Source organism: Alosa sapidissima, chromosome 20 (assembly GCF_018492685.1).
Source record: "Alosa sapidissima isolate fAloSap1 chromosome 20, fAloSap1.pri, whole genome shotgun sequence".
Lineage (NCBI taxonomy): Eukaryota > Metazoa > Chordata > Actinopteri > Clupeiformes > Clupeidae > Alosa > Alosa sapidissima.
The window spans coordinates 24,115,387-24,135,386 of record NC_055976.1 but is presented as its reverse complement, the minus strand read 5'-3'; the positions used below and the strand labels follow the sequence as shown (position 1 = coordinate 24,135,386).

The window sequence follows — 20,000 nt, the reverse complement described above, 5'->3', positions numbered from 1 at the left end:
AACGGCAGCTCCTTGGTGTGCACCGACAGGATGTGGCGGCTGAGCGCGAACGGGTCCGACGTCTTGAAGTCGCAGTGCCGGCACTGGTGCACGCGGTTGCCCTTGTGCGTCTCCGAGTGCTTCTTGAGCTCGCTGGGCCGGTGGAAGCCCTTCTCGCAGACCTCGCACTTGTGCGGGAAGTCCTTGGTGTGCACCGAGATGACGTGGCGCTTCAGGTCGCTCGAGTTGGTGCTCTTGTGCTCGCAGTGTGGACACTGGTGCGTCTTGTGGCCCTGGAGGGCCTCGGCGTGCCGCTGCAGCTCCTTGTCGTCAGCGAACGCCTGCGGGCAGTGCGTGCACTTGTACGGCAGGTCCGAGCCGTGCTTGCTCTTGACGTGCGTCTTCAGGTTGGACTGGTCGGCGCAGCGGAACGGGCAGTGCGCGCACTGGAAGGGCTTCTCGCCCGTGTGCGTGCGCATGTGCTTCTTCAGCTCGGACGGGTGCCGGAAGCCCTTGGCGCACTCCACGCACACGTGGGCAAAGTTGCGGCTGTGCACGGCCAGCAGGTGGCGGTTGAGCAAGCCCTGCTCGGCCGTCTCGTACTCGCAGTACTTGCACTGGTGCATCTTGGGCTCGTCCTTGTCGCGCAGGATGAGCATGTTGGAGCCCAGCGGGCTGGTGGCCTCGTGGTAGCGCCGCGTGTACTCGCTGTACTCCGGCGGCCGCTCCGTTTCCCGCTCTCGCTCTCGCTCTCGGTCGTTCTTGGCGCTGGAGCTGAGCTTGTGGCCCTCCAGGTGGTTGTGGAAGCTGGCCTTCTTGTTGGTGGTGAAGTCACAGTCGGTGCACTGGAACTTCTTCTTCAGCATGTGGTCCGGGTGGTTCTTCATGTGGCGCTTGAGGAACCCCCGCGAGCGGAACTTCTTGCCGCAGATGTGACAGGGGTAGACGGTCAGGGGCTGGCCGTCTGGACCGATGATGACCGCTGGGGAGGTCCGATGGGGCAGGGAGGAGACAGATTAAAATATGTTAGTATAGTATAATATATATACAAATACATTTATATATGTGTTATCAGACCATTTTTCTCATGTAAGTTATGAATTAGTAGTTATTATAATAATATTAATATTATTAATATTAATATAGTTAGTATAATAATATCATACATTAATATCACAAATCCTAAACTTGAACATTAGAAGACATTACCATGAAACTATATTATCTAAATATTCAATATGAAGTATTAATTTAAATAATAATCCATTACACAGCTTTATGTGTTATGTACCTGTTATGCTATAATACACTGTAACCAAAATGAGTGTTTTGGATTTTGACCACAATAACTACATCACACATTCTTGCAGTGACTCTAATGCCCATGTGATGCCCATGTGATGCCTACCCGTCTGGCACTGCCGCCCTTCTGGGCCCTTCTTCTTCTTCTTGGCCTTCTGCTTGAGCACGCGGTTGGTGCTGACGCTGTCGCTGATCTGCAGGTACGGCGTCACTGCGCCCGGCTTGCTCTCCAGCCGACCCTCCAGGTTATTACCTGAAGCCAACACAGAGGGAGTTCATGGTCACAGTCCGCATGTGTGGGCTTGGTGCACACTTGAAATGAAGTGTAACTGTGGGGGTACTCAAGTAATACATAATCCAGTGATTTTCTCTAACTCCGATTCACATTATTATATTTTTTTTATCTTCTTATCTTTCTAATACTCACCCACACTTCAGTCTTGTTTACTGAAATTTTGGAAATCAACATATCTTCTCTTAATTGTTCTATTTCATTTATTCTTCTTTAAAGTTGAGCTGGCTCTTGAGCACAGTAATGTTCATTACTGATAAATGCCTATTTATGAGACATTTGAGACTATTTATGAATACATGACAATAAAACCTGCACTTGAACTAATCCTAACCCTAACCTTAAACCCAAGTGTATATTGCAGCACAAATAATACTGGACTAATACACTAATATGTAGTACATTTCAGGTCACACAGGCTGCACAGACCCTACTTTATTCACCATCATTCCATTCTTCCAAAAATGGAACCCGTAACCCTCTAAATGACTTCAGACCTGTGTTTTTTCCTTGAAGTAGATGCGAGTCCCCTTCCTAATCCTGCCACCAACACAAAAGGGCCACAGGACACAGGCCAGAGGAAGAGACCACTGCCTCACCATAAGCGGCCGCCCAGGCCACAGGCACCAGGGTTTTGTTGGCGGGGGAGTCGTCCAACTGTGCCTCCTGAATGGCAGAGGCCTCCTCCTCCCCTACGATCACCTCCATGTACACCTGGTCTGCCATCTCAGCACAGTCTGCAAGGGGAGGAGAGACAGAGGGTCAGGCGGTGAAGGGACACAACCTTATACCATCACCACCATCATCAGTAAAAAAAAAAAAAACAAAACATGCTACAGGATACAACATGATTTACCATTGCTTCTGATTATTGTATCACAGTTTGTGTGGTATGCAGATGATTGGTGCCATAGGGGCAGCCGTGGCCTGCTGGTTAGTGCTTTGGACACACACACACACACACACACACACACACACACACACACACGATTAGCACTCCGGACCTGTAACCGGAGGCTTGCCGGTTCGAACCCCGACCAGTAGGCACGGCTGAAGTGCCCTTGAGCAAGGCACCTAACCCCTCACTGCTCCCCGAGCACCGCTGTTGTTGCAGGCAAATCACTGCGCCGGGATTGGTGTGTGCTTCACCTCACTGTGTGTACACTGTGTGCTGAGTGTGTTTCACTAATTCACGGATTGGGATAAATGCAGAGACTAGGGATGCACGATATATCGGTGGCCGATATATTATTGACCGATAAGTGAAAAAATGAAAATATTATTATCGGTCCGATAACAGAATTCTGGCCGATAATTTGCGCCGATATTTTTTAAAGTCCTAATTTAGGCCTACGTAAGGTCCGTCTGGCTACACTGAGCTACTTGAGCTTGGTTGGCTATATTTTTTCCTCAATATGTCAGCGGTGTGAATGTATTTCACCACTCTAACAAAATCTGTGGATATACGTTCATTTGGGAATCTGTGCATCTCAAAATCCTCTCGTGAATGATCCGCCATTTAACCTTACCAGAGCGGAGCTCAGCCCTATCTAGAACGGTCTTGTGCTGGTGTGTTTGCACTTTACTGCGCTGGTCGGGGAAACAAATAAACAAACTCGTTAGTGGGATGAGTACATAAGTAGGCCTAGTTCTAAGTTGTGTTTTAGTATTATATTTGCATTACTTTAGCTTGGGTTTTGTATTATTACCTAGAAATATGCTAACCATTCCTGCTTTAGTTCCAGAGTAGACGGACATAAGATACAGTCTGAGGAGTTGCAGCTTTATTCAGTTATCCGCAGTTGAAACTAAACCTAAGTTTCCCTCACAAACTCTGATTTGGTCGCTATACTGTAGCTTATTCCCAGCTGAGCCGTTTATGAGTGTTTAGTCCTAAATGAAAACGATGCATACGCTCTAGCCACTCACTGGCAATTCACTGATGTCAGGTGCACTTAAAGGAGCCACACATACTGTAGGGCTAGAACTACAATTATGCTTATTAAATGCTTTCCCCAAATCACTTTTCATCGTTATCGTATCGGTATCGGCCACAACAAACCAATAAATATTGGTTATCATTATCGGCCCTAAAATTCCATATCGGTGCATCTTTAGCAGAGACCAAATTTCCCTCACAGGATCAAAAGAGTATATATACTTAAACTTATCAAAATAATCCATATTGCCAATAATGCCATTCATTTAAGTACGAAACAGACACAGATGACCTGAGTCCTTAGGTGATGGTAGTGTAGTGGCTAAGGAGCTGGGCTAGCGTGCAGTAGCCTGAAAAGTTGTGGCTTTATTTCCCGGTTTCCACCGTTGTGCCCTTGAGCAGGGCACTTAACCCAGAGATTGCTCTGGGGACAATGTAATCCCTTGTAATATAGTTGACATATGCATGTCACTTTTGATAACATTAACATTAACATCTTAATGAATAAATGTAAATGTCCAGTTCCTCAGCCAGCAGCAGTCATTCTGTAAGAGGGTACGCTAGAGCGAAAGGCTAGTGGTGACTCTTACTCATGTCCTCGTCTCCCTGGCTACTGTCCTTCACGGTCATGTACACCATCTTCTCCCGTGGCAACCGCGTCGCCACCGCCGGCTCCAGCACTGCATGGCCGTTCTGGAAGTCACTCTCCGTCACCACCTCTGTGCCACCTACACACACACGCACACACACACACACGCACACACGCACATGCACACACACACTTAGTGATTTATAACCCAAGTCATGGCAGGCTATGCCTCTAATCCAGATGAATTTAATGAGCAGTCAGCAAGAGTTGTAAACAACATTTCACGTCTTGAAAAGTGCTACACAAATAAAATGAATGATTGTTTTTTTTATACATTAAAAATCTCATTATTTCCGCCATTTCCATACAGAGAATGTAAGCAGTAGGATAGGGAGATGAATATTATTTTACATTCAAAACAACCTCAGACAGCTATTAACTTCCCCATTATTTGAGCAATTATTTTAACAATCTCAGAAAGAAAACAAAGACGTTGCTAATGGAAACGCGAACGTGTTTGTGTGCACTTGCCGATCTCAACGTCGTCGTCAGCCTCGGCCTTGAAGATGTACACCTTGATGACGTCGGAGCCGTAGCCATCCTCTTTGGAGTCGCCGTCGTCCTGTGTCACCGCCGTGCTGATCTTCAGGGGCGTGTCGCCGATGTCCAGCTTCTCGCCGACGTCATCCACTACACCACACAACAGCAGAGCACTAGTTCACCCATCGGAATGCTGGATATTTATTGCTGAGCAAAAACATGTTTGGTCTGGTAGCTAGCTGTGGTCCTGGTACTGTGACAATGAGATGTAATGTAAGCTTAGAGCAACTAGTGACATAGAGGAGAATAGGGAGAAGGTGGAAGGCTTTGTGATGCTGTAAGGTGTGACACAGTGAACAGGTAAGGAGGGGTAAAATCTCCTAGAAGGTAGAAGTGGGCTCCTTCCAAACTTTGTTTACAAAAACATCCTTTATATTCAATCCTTAACCCGTCCAACTGTGGCACTGTGACCTTTTATCTGCAACATTATGATGAATATTTCATGTAGATTTGTATAATGTAACACATTAATGAACATCACAACTGGAGTAATGTGACAGAAATGGATGCGTGGCTAATTTCCATCTGCAGGTCCTAGGGGCTGGCTGATGAAATACATTTTAAGTGCGTTCCTGGAGGTCTAAGCATGGCACCTTAGGCTAGTTAAACCCACTCAGTTAAGCACTATGGAGTCTGAAGAGAAACCTGCTTCAGGGCTGGTTCCTGGATTTTGGTGTATTATCATAATGCCATGTGAAATCTAATAATTTTAAGTTGTAGGGTAATATTTTCCTAACTTCCAAGTAACTCCTGTACGGCATTCTTGTACTGGACAATGGCAATACTTGGTCAATACATATTCCTATGAATTTCACATTCTGGAAAAACAACTTTCCAATAGGTCTATAGTACACTACAACAGTAGAAATCAACCATATCATTGTTGATGATAGGCTTGTACTCTTGTCTCATTAGAACCCACTAAACAGAATCACTGGAACTATGAAGTTTGTGAAGCCTGATTCAGTGTGTGGTTGGGCCTCCTATCTATTTGGGTTTGTTGACATACATCAGTCCATCCCAGTGTTCTCCCTGTAGTGACATTCTGTTAGTTCTGTGCTTGTACATGAACATGCAGCGCTTACAGGAGATCATGAGGTAGTCCTCTGATGTGGTTTTCCCATCCTCGTCCGCCTCCGTGTTGATGGTTACCGTGGACGCGGGCACGCCCTTGTGTGCCTGGATGACCGCCGCCTCTCCACCCTCGGCAACCATCACCTCCTCGGACACCAGCTCGTGCTCCAGCGGGCCGCCCACAAACACTCCCACCTGCTCGTCCACACCCACCCCTCCCTCCTCCTCCTCCTCCTCTTCCTCCACCTCTGCCTCGATCAGATCGGACGCCATCAGCACATGGTGGTGGTGGTGTTGATCTTCATCCTCCCCTTCCTCCAGAGCCGCATCCTCTTCCTCATCCTCCTCCTCCTCCTCTTCATCGTCCAGGGCCTCCTCGATGGCCACCTCCGCCCCCAGCATGGGCTCGTGGGCCATGATGACGTCAGCGGCCTCGTCCAGGTCGGACGCCTCCACCATCTCGGCCTCCAGCGCCTGCTCCAGCAGGATGCCCTCGTCGGTCACCACGTCTGACACCAGCACCGCCTCTGGCACCGACACCACGATGTGGTCGCCGTCGATGTGGGCCATGCCCCCCATCCCTGCCACTGGGGGGCGATGGAGAGTAAGCGAGAGGAGATGGAGAGAACAAGAGAGGAGCAGAGAAGAGAGGAGATGGAGAGAACAAGAGAGGAACAGAGAAGAGGAGAAGAAAGAATAGGAGAGGATGGGCAGGAGGAGACAGACAGAACAGGAGGGGGAAAAAAGGAGTACAAAGGAGTGAATTATACGTCATGGAGGATTCACAGTGCTGGCATACTTTTTCCACAGAAGACAGCACCAGACAGATCTGTAAGAGCTCTAGGCCAAATTGTGTGGAATAAAAGTAGTAAGGATGCACTCTGCAGATGGCCTTCATTATTACATGGGTTCATAAAACACAAGAAGCCACTCAGCTTTGTTTTTGTTGCACCCCACAACAACACCAACAACAAATACCCTCCTCTCCCCTGAAGTAGCTCTGTTCTCCTCTTCTCTCCTTTTAAGTGCTCTCCATTTGTTTGGTTTGTTTATTTGTTGTTGTTGTTTTTGTGGTATTTGTGGGCCAAGTATGTCACCTTTATAGTAGGTCTAATTTTATAACATTCCGACAGTACTCAAAAATGTAATTGGGGAAGCTGCCTCTCCCACTGCACATTTTGGCACACCTGCATGCTTTGTCTGTAAAGCTCTATATAGCATGGTCTCTATAAAGTGTTTATATTATTCTAATTAATATTATCATGTTGACTTAAATCCTTCCAAACACTTTGAGAAACTGGGCTTCTAAAGGTCTACAATAATAAAAAAAGAGTGAAATTTCAGGACATACAACCAACCACTAAACGGCCTCCTCACCGAAGTCCTGCATGATCATAGCGTGGGGCATCTTCAGATCCTGGGAGTGAAGCTCAAGAAGGCCTCCACCCTTGTCCATTGGCTATGGTTCCGCTAAGCTATGGGAAAGCACATAGAAGAGAGACACAGTGTTGTGACTTCGACTTTCCTAGGTTCACACGTTTTGAGTGCTGAACCAAAACTATGAGATTAGTTGAACGAGCATACCTTCACATCTGATTCCTGTGTGGGCTGAGTAAGTGCAACGTGAAGGTTCGGTTCAGCTGTTTCATCAGAGAGCTGTGAACTAGAGAAGGAAAAATAGAGTTAGAGCATCACTGCTCCAAAACAAATATGAAAACAACACTTCAAAGGCCCACATAATGTTCACTAATTCAAACTCCCTTATCCTGCAGCAATGAATAGCTAGTCCTTCCTTTCAAGACTCCATATCTCACTGCACTTTGGACGCTAGGATGTTTGGATAATCGTGAATGTGTTTCAGATTACTATAAAGAAGCCAGATTTGCTACAGTCGGCTACTTCGCCTGAGCTCCCTCAGTCACCAAGCTCATCTCCATCGAGTTTCCAGACTACAATCCAGCATAAACTGACCTGAGATACCCCAGCAGCACCACAAGGCTACAAATATACAAGTCAGGGTTTCCGTTGTCCGGTAATTGCCGGACATTGGCCGGGAAAAAATGAAATGTCTGACAAAATTAAATCTCTCCGATCAAATTGTCAGATTGAAATTGGCTAATAACCCCGTCCCTCTAACACAATCGGAATTTGAGAATAAGCCTAAAATGTAGGCCTATACCAAAGCAAGAATACGTCCTTTGGCTATGTTTTAAAGGAACAGGCTCTACCGTTTGAAAGTTATTAAACAACAAGCATATGCTGCATTTCAAATAGGAAGCGCACGCTTAAAACATCTGTTAAACAACGAACGAATGACTGAGACGGTTCAAACATGGCTAGGGCCAGGCAGACTAGTCTGAAAAGCTTTTTCAGAGGCCAGACGCGATGGATGAAGGTATTTGGTAATGCCTGAAGCCTCAGATGTCTGGTCGATTCCACCACCAAAAGAGAAAAAGCCGGAGTGTCGGGCGTATCTGTCAGAATCAGTGACGTTGGAAGTGGAGGTGCAATAATAGAATATTTGACCGGCATATCATCAAAATGTCCGGAAAACAAAACCTCTGCCGGTCACTTTGACCGGTACCATTTCTTTCAAGCGGAAACTCTGAAACAGGTTGAATACTCAGTATATACACACACACACACACACAAACAAACATGTCTCCAGGGATTACAGAATGAATGGTCTGAAAGAGAGAAAGTATCCAGAGAGCGGATGTTCTGTGTTGTTGATGCCAGAGGTCAGAGCACAATGGCCAGACTGTTTTGAGCTGATATTAAAAGGCAACAGTAACTCAAATAACCATTCGTTACACGCAAGGTATGCAGAAGAGCATCTCTGAACACACAACAACAAAGAGCCTTGAAGCTGGTGGGCTACAGCAGCATAAGATTGCACCGGTGCCACTCCTGTCTTCTGCTAAGAACAGGAAACTGAGGCTACAATTTGCACAGGCCCACCAACATTGGATAATAGTAGATTGGGGGAAATGTTGTCTGGTCTGATGAGTTGTGACTTCTGCTGCGACATTTAGATGGTAAGGTCAGAATTTGGCAAAGATGGCCAAAAACATGGATCCTGCCTTGTATCAACGGTTCACGTTGTTGTTGGTGGTGTAATGGTGTGGGGGATATTTTCCAATTGAGCATTGTTTAAATGAGGGGTCTCCAACAGGCAGCTCGCGAGCTACCAGTAGCTCCTCACCTGTTTCTGAGTAGCTCTCAAAATAAGGTTTAAGGAAAACGTTAGCAAAATTAATAACAAAGTCACTTGGTAAACCTGATAAAATTCCTATCAAATCAAATTCACAATCTACAAAGACAGAAGGTAAAGGAATTGAAAGGAGCATTAAATCGCATACAAAACGTATTCAGCTGTTTTGGGTGGAGATCAGCTATGTGAATACATGCTACTACCGAGAGCCTATAAAACACGAGTAGCTCTCGGCCATGTTCATTTTGTCAAAGTAGCTCTAGAGGGAAACAAGAAGGGAGACCCCTGGTTTAAATGCACAGCCTACCTGAGTATTGCTGCTGACCACGTCCACACCTTTACAACCACAATGTTCCCATCTACTGATGGCTACTTCCAGCAGGATAGCACACCATGTCACAAAGCTCAAATTATCTCAAAACTGGTTTCTAGAACATGACAATAAATTCACTGTACTCAAATGGCATCTACAGTGATTAGCTCTCAATGCAATACAGCACCTCTGGGTTGTAATGGAACGGGAAATTTGCATCGTGGAAGCACAGCCTAACAAATGTGCAGCAACTGTGTGATGCGATCATGTCAATTTGGACCAACATGTCTGAGGAATGTTTTCAGCACCTATAATTAAGGCAGTTCTGAAGGCAAAAGGATGCCCGATTGGTGCCCAAAGTGCTTTGCAATATGGCCAACGAGTGGAGGGACTTGTCTGACTTTGGTTCAACCCTGTACCTGGTGTACCTCAGTAATTCTTCAGCTATGGTAGGCGAGTCTTTCACCTGGACTTTTCCAGAAAATGTTACATCTTTTCAATAAAAATCTTGTTACATGGTTTATGTATCCACTCTGTCTAGATACTTGCCCTAACAGTGGCTGTGATGATTTTACTTAAATAATATATTTTGCCCATTTTATTCAAAAAGTCCAACTGTCATTTCCATCGCACAACAAAACATGTGTTCTCAAGCAAAAATACCTTAATATCTACTGTTCCAAATGTGTTTGATTAAATATTACACACATATCTGCCCAAATATTAATTGTTTTAATTTTATTTTCCAGAAATGCATTTTGTTAGCCTATATATGTTTAACTTAAAATATGTGCTGTGATGAAATGAAAGTGTGTAGAGGAAAAAACAAAGTGGGGTGGAGATGACATAATGACATAAATAGAAAGCATTAAGACAAAAAAAATGCTTCCCTACAATATGGTATGTAATTATGTTTTTTTGTTTTTGTTACTATATTTTTTTAGTACTATACGGCAAATAAACAGCTTTTTAGCATGGACAATGTCATTTCCAACACAACCTGTCACCATGTCATTTCCACCATCACCACCGGCACCAGGCTACAAAAGCGTGAAAAAAGCAGCGGAAATGGCTGTGGCAGAAATCACATTTTGCCCTTTTCTCTTTCTGCCAGTTGTGAGAGTTAGCATTACATACACACAAAAAATACACAATATGGCCTTGGATTTTTCCAAATGCTTTTACATCCACATGAAATATGAGCCATTTGGAAATGACGCTCAATAAACATCCTCTCATTTTTACTTGTATCGTTCTTCCTTTAATTACTCCCTACGGAAATCAAACCCATGCATAAAAGGCCTCGTATCACATACAAAAGAATGATTGAGCCATGGTTATGTGTGACAAAAACAAAAAAAAGTTTTTAGTTTTTCTTATTTCTTCCAGGGACAAGAAAAGTACCATTGTTGAAGAATTACTCCCCTAATAAAGTGGCCAGTGAGTGTATACTTATCAGACAATTCAACAAATTCAAAACAATAATAGTTTTTTTCACTAATTGAGCTTGAAGTCAAAGAGATGTATCTTTGTGTATTAAACTCACATCTTACATTCAAGGCAATAAGTTAGTGATTCCTTTAGCTGAGCTTGAAAATGCTGTACCTAATGTGATATATTGATACCTTCTGTTACTTATATGACAGTTATCCCTCTGAAATTCTACTGCGTCTTATTTGCTTACTTAAAACACAGTTGTATTTAGCTTATCTTTGTATGTTGTTATCAACGTTATGCGCGAATGATTATGGATGAATAACCAACAATTATACTGTAGTTTAAGTGTTGGTGTGTTCTTGGTCAGTGATGTAGTTCTGATAACAGTCTGATTTTCTCACGGTACGTGAAGCAACTTCCCAAATGACGTAAATAGTCCCTCGCGTCACATCAAATAACCACTGGAAAAATACAGCCAGCGTGTGGAGTGCTAGTCTGAGAAGCTGAAAGCTAAATTTGGGCGGGATGCATACCGCTATCCCTAGCATAGTAGAAAGCGATGTTTGCATCGATTACAAATGTTGTAGATAAATGTTGATTCATGCATTCACGCAGGTCTTCCCTGCACCCGTCACGCCAAGTTTATATACCCAGAGCTCTTTGCTGCACAGCAGCCTTGGAGCATGATGGCCGTCTGTTTGGTTGCTGGCTGCCAGGTTAGCGTGCAAGCACAGTCTCCCCTTTGAGAAACACTCTAGATGTGATGTAAATAACCGCTTAGCCTGTAGGTTATTACAATTAACAGGTGAACTTTTGCTATAGTAATAATAACAGCTATGTGCTACGTGTGTAACATGTGTTATGTTTTCCGGTCATAACATGCATTCCGCGAACTTGATAACCAAGCGTTTCGATGCAGACATCCTGCGACAGCAGCCGACATCTTGTCTTCCGCCATTTTAATTATTGCTATGTGGCTAACTAGCGCTAGCAACGCAGCTATTTACAAATAAATGCGTTCAGTGCATTGCATACAGAAATGCAATGACGGTATATTGACAAATTACTGCACCGTGCGGTAAACACATCCAGTCACGTCCAATCGGACTATGAAGACGTGTGTACTGTGTATTTTCTAATTAGTCGACGGACAAGCTAGCTAACTAGCTGGCTAGCTGGAAGGTGCATGCAGAGGCTAACATTGCTTAGGCCCGTCTTCGGCTTTGTTGTGTTTCCGACAAGGCCCTAGCAGGCCAAGCGGGCCCGCGCCGAAAATTCACAGCGCAAAGTGCACTGGTGAAAATTATTTTACCTGTTATTACACTCCTCGTAAAGCGTCAGTAAATATCCTTGTTTCTTGTATTTTAATCTGTCGTAGTTTTCCTGTATTTTTCCTCGGTATGGCTACTGCGGCCTGTACATTCTGAATCCTCGAACACTTTTCCAGGCCTCGGCCAATCAGGCTGCTCGTTGACAACAGAGGAGGGAGGGGGGCAGACAATACCGCGCGGCCTCGCTCACTGCTGTCCTGTCTATTTACGTCACTCGCTTGAAAGCTGTAGCGGTTTCTTCTGCCATATGATCGACTTGCAAGCTGGTGCATAGGCTATGCTAAATATTATGTTACTACGCATATCAGTGACTGAATAAAGATTATCTGAATCTATGCCCCACCACCTAGCCTACACACGGACCCAGTGGGAATAACAAAAAGCTATACAAATTGAATGCATCCCTAAAATATCAAAGTGTGCTGAAGACAGTTTTCAGCAAACACACAGCACCAAGACTTAATTTGAAATATCAGTTCAGCAATTCAAACCTTCACATGAGCAATAACCATAAAAATATCCTTCCCAATACTTAGTTCCTACATTAACAATATAGTTATAATGTATTTGCATACAGGGCAGGTCTATGGACCTTGTCGAAAATAAACAGGTGCAAGTATAGAGTTCAAAAGGCTGTCCACAATTAATAATAACAATAATAATAATAATAATAATAATAATAATAATAATAATAATAACATTAGGAAGGTAGTCTTTTTCTGGGTAGATTTATTTATTGTTTTTCAGTTACAGCTACAGATCTTCTGAGGCACTATGTAAAAGGTTGCATACCCAGTTCTGTCATAAGCACCTGGCTTTTTGCATACAGTTTTGTCAATGGATGAAGTGAGGTATCCATAACCAAGTGTCCGAACTTAAGACTTACTCACCGGGAGAAAGAACGCAGGACAGCGGTACACACAAAATTTAACATACAAGATGTCTGATTGAAAACAAATAATTAAAAAAAAAAAAAAAAAAAAAATCAGGGAACAATATTTGCTGCAATAATTCACCTTGGCACAATGATGACACCGACAACATAAAACCTTTTTTCCCCCCCATCCAAGATATTTTTAAAAGGGCTGTTAAATTCCCTACAAATATTGCGTTGATGTGCCCAAGAAAACACATAAAAGTCAGTTATTATTATTATCATCATCATCATCATTACTCTTGGCAGAATGCAAGGAATCAATAACTACTTCAACAAAACACAACCCATCTCACATAGTCTGGAGCTTGCCTCCAAAGAATGTATCATACTGTACATAAATAGTCTCATCCATGGAATAAAAATACACATGCAACATCCAGTTGAAAGTTACTCAGGGTATGGTAGTCTAACAGTGTCATTCCACACCAAGGGAAGAATGCTGGGAGAACTACCAAGTTCAAATAGTAAACAAACACACGTTTCTCTCTAGGCTCTAACGTCCAGGACAAAATACAGTACATCACAGCTCTTCTTTTTTTCCAGCAGGTCTCTTCTTCGTGTCTCATCAAAAATAGACTAGGTTGATTCCAGAAAAAATAAAGTGGGAAGAGAAAACAAAAATGTTCACAACTTCTGTTAGTCTTTAAACTGATTCCAGTGAGGTCTCTGAGCCGCACTGCATCTCTTTCGGTCTCTCGTTGTCCTTCATTTTGTCCTCGTAGTGTGGCGATTGTGAGAGTGCAAACAGACATGCCACGTGCGTGTCCATTTCCTGAAGTGTCATGTTGCCAGTGCAGTGTGTGTGTCTGTGAGTGTGTGTGTGTGTGTGTATAGGGGGAGGGGAAGGGGCAGGGAAGCAGTAGGCTGGTGCAGGTTGCTCTGGGGGAGCAGAATGAGGCAGACGCCAGTCACTGTGTGTGTGTGTGTGTGTGTGTGTGTGTGTGTGTGAGAGAGAGAGAGAGAGAGATGAAGGCTTCAGTAGCAGCCGTCTTTCCACGACTCATCTGCGATTTTAGTCATCCCAAAAGACCTGCAACGACAGGAGACCCACATCAGCAACATGGGCCTGGGAAAGATGCCACAGCACTGACCAGCGTCAGCAGAACTGCTCTGTCTGAGGCCGACGTGCGCATAGTTCGGCCAGTAGTTTAGGCAGCATGAAAACACAGAAAATTAAACCCGACACAAAATGTCACATCAAGTTATATATATACACATTTAAATACATTACATTTAAAAGTGTAAAAGTATTTATTTATACACATTTAAATACAATACATTTAAAAGTGTCAGTCAAGTCAAGAAATCTTGGAGGATTCTAGTTAGAACATCATAGACATTTAGTTATAATAGCACAGTAGATAAATGCACAAGCTGGATAATGACTGCATGGTGACTAGTAAAGCCCTGCTCACGGTCCGTCGCCTCAAAAGTTGAAATGATAACTTTGTCGCTGTGTTTCTTGTCACCAGTGGTTATTCCACCTGTAATCGCTGAATTACATTAACATTACATGGTCTGTATTTTCACTACACACATGTAAAGGAGGCGACATCAACAAGAAATATATTATCCAGCTTCCACCTCTCTCCCTCACTAACTCCCTCAGAGTTGTGCCTACTCACCTCCTGGGCGTTTGTGACAGACGACCTCTAGCGGGCGGCGCGGCTCCCGCCATCCCCCTCCCGGGCATCTGTTTCGCCCCCAGGCTGGTCCGGCCAGCTGGGTACGCTCCTCCTCCTCCTCCTCCTCCTCCGTTAGCAGGCCCCGGGGACTGGACCCTGCGTGCCCCGGCGGAAGGGCCGGCCGCAGCCCCAGGGGCCCCGCGCGCGGGCTGCCTCGCCTGCCCAGCAGAGCCCATGGGGCCCAGGGCCTTCACTGGAGCACGCAGGGAGAGCGGGGAGTGGCCGGTGCTCCGGAGTCGCGTGGAGGAGGGCACGCCTGCGCAGGGAGGTGTGTGTGTGGTGTGTGGGTGGTGTGTGTGTGGGTGTGGTGTGTGGGTGGTGTGTGTGGGTGGTGGGGGTTTAAGGTGGAGAAGGGAGGGTAAGGAGACACATGAGCAGTGAACATCTTACATGTTACAATGAACATTACAGTTTGAACCAAACTAAATAATAATCATTTCCTCTGTAACACACTGCACTGTTTGGCATGAAAAGCGTAGGGAGGTGTGTAGAGATGGAGGAGGTCAAGTGGGGCAACAGAGACAAGGAGCTGCGTAGGCCAGTTTGCATAATACATGTTAAGTGTTGTATTTATAGCTTACTTGATTACTATTCAAATGCATTGACACCCCTTTCTATGATACCTTTCATTGTAACAATGCTGATGCATTTCTTCCCCCGCAACGCTAGGAAAATAAGTTGTGGTGTTATTTCTACAAACATCCACCAGGGGGCAGGGCATCACATAACAATAATGAGCAAAACTGCTTTTGTGGGTAGTTCCCTGATCTGCACCGCTGCCTCATGAAGCTAAGGGACTGATGCCACATGGTAAACTATAAACTTGGGAGCATGTGGCAGCCCAGTAGGGGATAGTAAGCCGACGGTGGCTGGGCTGGCCTGTGGGAGGTGTGGGTCTAAGGTGGAAATGGGGGAAGGCACAGCGGTGACGTGTTGGGGAGAGTTTGGGTAGGAATGGTACCGACCTGAGGTGGGGGACAGGGGCAGGCGCGACATGCGGTTGCCGGAGCTCTGCAGGTTAGCCTCCATGCTGCGGCTGTTTCTGACCGCCTCTAAAGAGCGCAGGCTGGTACGCGGCACCAGGTTAGGCATGCTGTGTCTCAACTCCTCTGGAATAACACACGCACGCACACACACGCACGCACACACACACACACACACACACACACACACACACACACACACACACACACACACACACACAAGCACGCACAAGCACGCACAAACAAACGCACGCACACACACGCACGTACACAAACACACACACACACAAACAAACGCACAAACAAACAAACGCACAAACAAACAAACGCACAAACAAACAAACGCACAAACACACGCACGCACAAACACGCACGCACGCACACAAACACACACACGCACACACGCAGAAACACACACACGCGCACAAACAAACACACGCACAAACACACATACGCACAAACACACACACAAACACATACACCCTCAAAGTCAGACCACATTCATTCACCACTAACTTTACTAATACCAAAACATCTTGTACCCGTTTCAGTAGACAACTAACCTATTACATTCAACATACTAGCCGCTAATATTTCATCAAAGTAAATACTGACTAAACTTGTAAATGAAAGGAACGTGATTCTCCTCACACCCAACTTCAAGCCTTCTGATGAGGAAAAGCACAACTGTAAACAAACGGTATGGAGGGCCACATCAATTCTAAAACTGACTATTCTCCTGCATATTGAACTGATCTAGCAGGTTTCTCAGTATAAACCCTTTCAAGAGAGTTCCATTATCAGCATCATAGTTGGCCCCACAAGACTTCCTTTTTAACATTCCATATGTTATCTTAATGCAGAGGAAGTAGATTGGGGCCCAAATAGAACGTTCAAGCATTGTTTTTTTTTTTTTATTGTTGAAAGGGTCTATAAATATCCTCAAAGAACATAGAAGTGTCCTCAACTCCTCTTACATTATGCATTATGCAAAGATCACATGCAGGGTCCAGCTGCTGCAGTAGCCGTGTGTAGAACAGTCCTCTTAAAGCCATGCATAGTGCTCATGGCAACGGCTGACATTGCCATGTATGAAAGTCCAGTGCCAATGTGGAATTACAGTACTGGTGTCTAAGCACAGTGGCATACTGCCATACATGCTACAATGCAGTGCTAACGTACAGACCCACTAGTCCATACTACATTACCCACAATGCACTGCACACACGCCTACCTTCACTGCGGGCGTATTTGAGGAGCTCAGCGCTGGGCCCCTGGAGGGAGCGCCGTGGGGTGTGTGTGCGCGGCTGACCGCCCACGCGTCCGTAGTCGTGAGGGCTGCTGGGCGACTGGCAGCGGGGCGATCCCAGCGGCGAGGGCGAGCATCTGGGCCGCCGCTGACCCAGGCTCGGGGGGCAGTAGCCCATGGCGTCCTCCTCATCCTCCAGGCTGTAGGAGTCCAGCTCCTGGTCGCTGTAAGCGCCTCCTCCTCCTCCACGACGCAGGGACTGCAGCGAGGCCGAGGAACTGCGGCGGGATGCGGTGGCCGAGCTGGACGCGTAGTCCTGACGCAGGCCTAAGAGACACACACACACACACAAATGTTACTACAGGGTAATTAAATAAAAACTGGAAAAAGGACACTTACAGCAAGTATTTCTTGGAGCCCATATACAGTGTGCAGACCATCTCCCTCTCACATCTCACCAAAATAACATACTCTGCAATGTCATCTAGGAGTTTTGCTTCAGTAAGAGTTGCTGATCCCTGCTTTGAAAAGGTGTTTAAATTTAGCCTCCTCTCCACCGCCTGGCGCCTGCAGCACTAAGCTATTTCTCCAGGCAGTGGGAACACCACAGCGATGATAAGAAAGGTACTTTAAACATCCTCAGCCCTTGGAGAGTTGCTAACATTGAGGGAAGCCAGATTACATTCTGAAGATCTCCAAGCGCAGCCAAATAGTACCAGCTGGGCAAAAAGCTGATTTCCTCTCTTTGATGTACAATATGCACCGAATGTGACAAGAATTTGAATACGGAAGTAGGTTTGCATAAGAAAACCCCAAGGCTTTACAGAGAAGGGGTCTCATAATCGCGCGCACACACAAACATTTGCATACTAACAGACACATACTGCTAAAGCCCTTTCGGTGCTTACAATAGTTCACAAATGCAGAAACAGAGATCCACACCTGTGTGTGTTGAGGAACACAGCTCCCTCTCTTTTTGTATACCCCAAAACTCATGTGCTCTCACACACACACACACACACACACACGGGGGTGCACTCACTCTCCTCCTGCAGACGGGCCATGATCTGGACATCAGTGAGGTCCTGCAGCTTGTAGCCCATGGAGATGGAGTCATCGGAGGTGCTCAGCTCGCTGTCTATAGACGACTGGGAGCTCAACGCCGAGTGCATACTCATGTAACCTACACACACACAAAGTTATTTATTTAAAAAAAAGAAGAAAAATTTGCTTGCACACACACACGCACACACACACACACACACATACATACATACAAGCCCATAGGCATGCAGCACAAGCAGTATTGTGGCTTTAAAACCGTGTGTGTACATACTCACACAAACACACAGAGAAACACACACTCACACACAGTAATGTGGCTTTAAAACCGTGCGTGCATATGCTCACACAAACACAAACACACACACAGTAATGTGGCTTTAAAACCCATGTGTGTACATACTCACACAAACACACAGAGAAACACACACAGTAATGTGGCTTTAAAACCCATGTGTGTACATACTCACACAAACACACAGAGAAACACACACAGTAATGTGGCTTTAAAACCCATGTGTGTACATACTCACACAAACACACACACAGTAATGCAAGTTTAAAACCATGTGTGTACATATACTCACACAAACACACAGAGAAACACACACACACACACACACACAGTAATGCAAGTTTAAAACCATGTGTGTACATATACTCACACAAACACACAGAGAAACACACACTATGTGCAGACAAACTGGTTTGACTACTAAAGCATGTATGCACATTACTGTGGCTCTCTCTTCCAGACAGACACACAGAGCCATACAGCAATACAGTTAGACGCATGCTCCAACACACACACAGCAATACAGTTAGACGCATGCTCCAACACACACACAGCAATACAGTTAGACGCATGCTCCAACACACACACAGCAATACAGTTAGACGCAGGCTCCAACACCCAACACAGAACACACACACACACAGCAATACAGTTAGACGCAGGCTCCAACACAGAACACACAGAAATATAGTCAGACGCATGCTCCAACACCAAACACAGAACCAGAGTGGGATTATTCCGTTCCTTTGAACCAACCCCAGCTGGGCCACACACACACATACGCACACACACACACACACACACGCACACACACGCACACACAACACAGAACCAGAGTGGGTTTATTCCGTTCCTATGAACCAACCCCAGCTGGGCATCTCACAGCCACACACACACACACACATGTTTGACTGTTAGTAATGGCTCAGTGGCCATGCTTTTCAGTTCCATTCCTGTCTGGCATTCAGGGTTAAGGGGGGAGGAGTGTCAGAATTGATAGAGCTCAGAGACTTCAGAGCCAGGTGTGTGTGTGCCTGGGTGCGTGTGTGTATTAATTTCAAAATTACCAACTGGGTTTTCAGTAATGAGAACATAAGGGCATGAATTGAATAGGTGTGTGTGTGTGTGTGTGTGTGTGTGTGTGTGTGTGTGTGTATTAATTTCAAAATTACCAACTGGGTTTTCAGTAATGAGAACATAAGGGCATACATTGTATGTGTGTGTGTGCGCATGCATGTGTGTGAGTGCATGTGTATTAGAGGACACACAGTGCCCCCGCCTTTCCCTGCACATACACTCAGGTGTGTGTGTGTGTGTGTGTGTGTGTGTGTGTGTGTGTGTGTGTGTGTACTGAAATCCTGAGTGGATGCCGTTTCACTGCTATAAACAAAAGGTCAGACAGGAAAAGCTCAGCCTTTCACAAAAGAAAGGTGTATACATTGAAAGGTCATCAAGTCTGCACAGAAGCCATAAATTGCAGTGCAGACACCAGGGAAAGAGGGAGACACACACACACACACACAGGATGCGTAGGAATGACTAGGCAAGGCAACGCACATGTTTAAATACAACGCCAAGGTTAGTCACATCCACAGCATAACATAACACACCCAACCCAGATGAGAAATGACTAAGAAAGAAAAACAACATTGCTGTACCCTTGGGGCTGTTGCTGACCTTGTAAAGTGGGCATGTAAATCTGTGTCAGTGTGTGTGCAT

The 20,000-nt window shown here is 45.3% G+C and overlaps 2 protein-coding genes across 4 annotated transcripts in view; both read right to left on the bottom strand.

The window, feature by feature from the left end:
• The window catches only part of znf711 (zinc finger protein 711), a 14,318-nt gene extending 1,910 nt beyond the window's left edge, over positions 1-12,408 (bottom strand). For 2 of the 3 annotated variants that reach the window (XM_042074178.1, XM_042074179.1), the window contains exons 1-9: positions 12,052-12,408; positions 7,360-7,438; positions 7,153-7,250; positions 5,787-6,362; positions 4,633-4,791; positions 4,103-4,240; positions 2,173-2,310; positions 1,388-1,534; positions 1-961 (exon numbers count right to left, since the gene is read on the bottom strand). The exon at positions 1-961 is cut by the window's left edge. In XM_042074178.1, the coding sequence (XP_041930112.1) occupies positions 1-961; positions 1,388-1,534; positions 2,173-2,310; positions 4,103-4,240; positions 4,633-4,791; positions 5,787-6,362; positions 7,153-7,231 (2,198 nt within the window). In that variant the 5' untranslated portion in view covers positions 7,232-7,250; positions 7,360-7,438; positions 12,052-12,408. Of the gene's footprint in view, positions 962-1,387; positions 1,535-2,172; positions 2,311-4,102; positions 4,241-4,632; positions 4,792-5,786; positions 6,363-7,126; positions 7,251-7,359; positions 7,439-12,051 lie in introns of those variants that run through there. The other variant, XM_042074180.1, reaches the window with a different exon arrangement.
• zgc:66447 (SLAIN motif-containing protein-like) overlaps positions 1-20,000 on the bottom strand; it is a 33,511-nt gene that overhangs the window by 1,910 nt on the left and 11,601 nt on the right. The window contains exons 5-9 of the mRNA XM_042074188.1: positions 17,967-18,107; positions 16,910-17,251; positions 15,658-15,801; positions 14,633-14,948; positions 13,960-14,037 (exon numbers count right to left, since the gene is read on the bottom strand). Of these exons, the coding sequence (XP_041930122.1) occupies positions 13,983-14,037; positions 14,633-14,948; positions 15,658-15,801; positions 16,910-17,251; positions 17,967-18,107 (998 nt within the window). The 3' untranslated portion in view covers positions 13,960-13,982. The remainder of the gene's footprint in view (positions 1-13,959; positions 14,038-14,632; positions 14,949-15,657; positions 15,802-16,909; positions 17,252-17,966; positions 18,108-20,000) is intronic.